Genomic DNA, 953 nt, shown 5'->3' with positions numbered 1-953 from the left:
AACAGCAGCAGCAGCAGCCGCACTCGCAGAAGACGCCAGCAGCCGGCGTGGGAACAGCAGCAGCAGCAGGCTTCTCTCTCTGGAGCAGCAACTTCGCGCAGCCAGCGCCGGCTTCTCGTGTTGCACCAGACACAATAGCAGCAATCTGGGCTAGAGACCCTGGGGTTTCTGCTGGGGGTCCGCAGGAGCTGCTGCCGCTGCAGCAGCAGCTGCAGCAGCAGCTGCAGCAGCAAGCGCAGCCGCGAACAATGCACTTCACCCCGCAGCAAATCCACCCCGCGCTGCAGCACCAGCAGTCGCTGCTGCAGTCGGACATGCTGCATGCGCAGCAGCTGCTGCAACAGCAGCACCTCGCGGGGGCTGTTGCGGAGGGGGGGGACCCTGCTTCGGTCTACGTGCAGCAGCAGCAGCACTTCCGCACTGCAGCAGCAGCAGCAGCAGCAGCGAGGCCGAAAGACATGTTTGGCACTGCAGCAGCGCTGGTGCAGGGGGGCTTGCCGCCGTCGCAGCAGCCGCATACCGAACGGTACGGTGCAGCAGCAGCAGCAGCAGCTGCTGCTGCTGCTGCTCACTTCCCCGGGGTCTCGGCAGGGAGCGCCTTCCACGTGCAGCAGCAGCTGCTGCAGCCCTCCTTCCACACGACGCAGCAAGCAGCAGCAGCAGCAACGAACTCCTACGCGCAGCAGCTGCAGCAGCAGCACGAGCGAGACCTGTGGGGCGACGCTGCTGCTGCTGCTGCTGGGCGAACAGCTGTAGCTTCTCCTGCTGCAGCACAGGGCGCACTCGACGTGGGCGCTTTGGACCAGCAGCAGCCTCCTTCATTTGTGCCTTACATGCAGCAACAGCAGCAGCAGCAGCAGCAGCAGCAGCAGAGGCGCAACGGGCCCTACGGGGTGCTGGGCCCTGCTGAGGGGGCCCCCCCCCACGGCGCTGTGCCGAAGTTTTATATGTGA

The 953-nt window shown here is 65.6% G+C and overlaps 1 protein-coding gene across 1 annotated transcript; it reads left to right on the top strand.

The window, feature by feature from the left end:
* Positions 1–248: 248 nt before the first annotated feature.
* Positions 249–953, top strand: ETH_00039605 (uncharacterized protein; the record flags this gene model as incomplete). Its single annotated transcript, XM_013376111.1, has 1 exon — positions 249–953. One exon carries the CDS (start codon positions 249–251, stop codon positions 951–953), a length of 705 nt encoding a protein of 234 aa, XP_013231565.1.

Source organism: Eimeria tenella, genomic scaffold, assembly GCF_000499545.2.
Source record: "Eimeria tenella Houghton genomic scaffold, Eth_scaff3150, whole genome shotgun sequence".
Taxonomy (NCBI): domain Eukaryota; phylum Apicomplexa; class Conoidasida; order Eucoccidiorida; family Eimeriidae; genus Eimeria; species Eimeria tenella.
The sequence above is the reverse complement of the archived record's forward strand: the minus strand, read 5'-3'. Positions and strand labels throughout refer to the sequence as shown.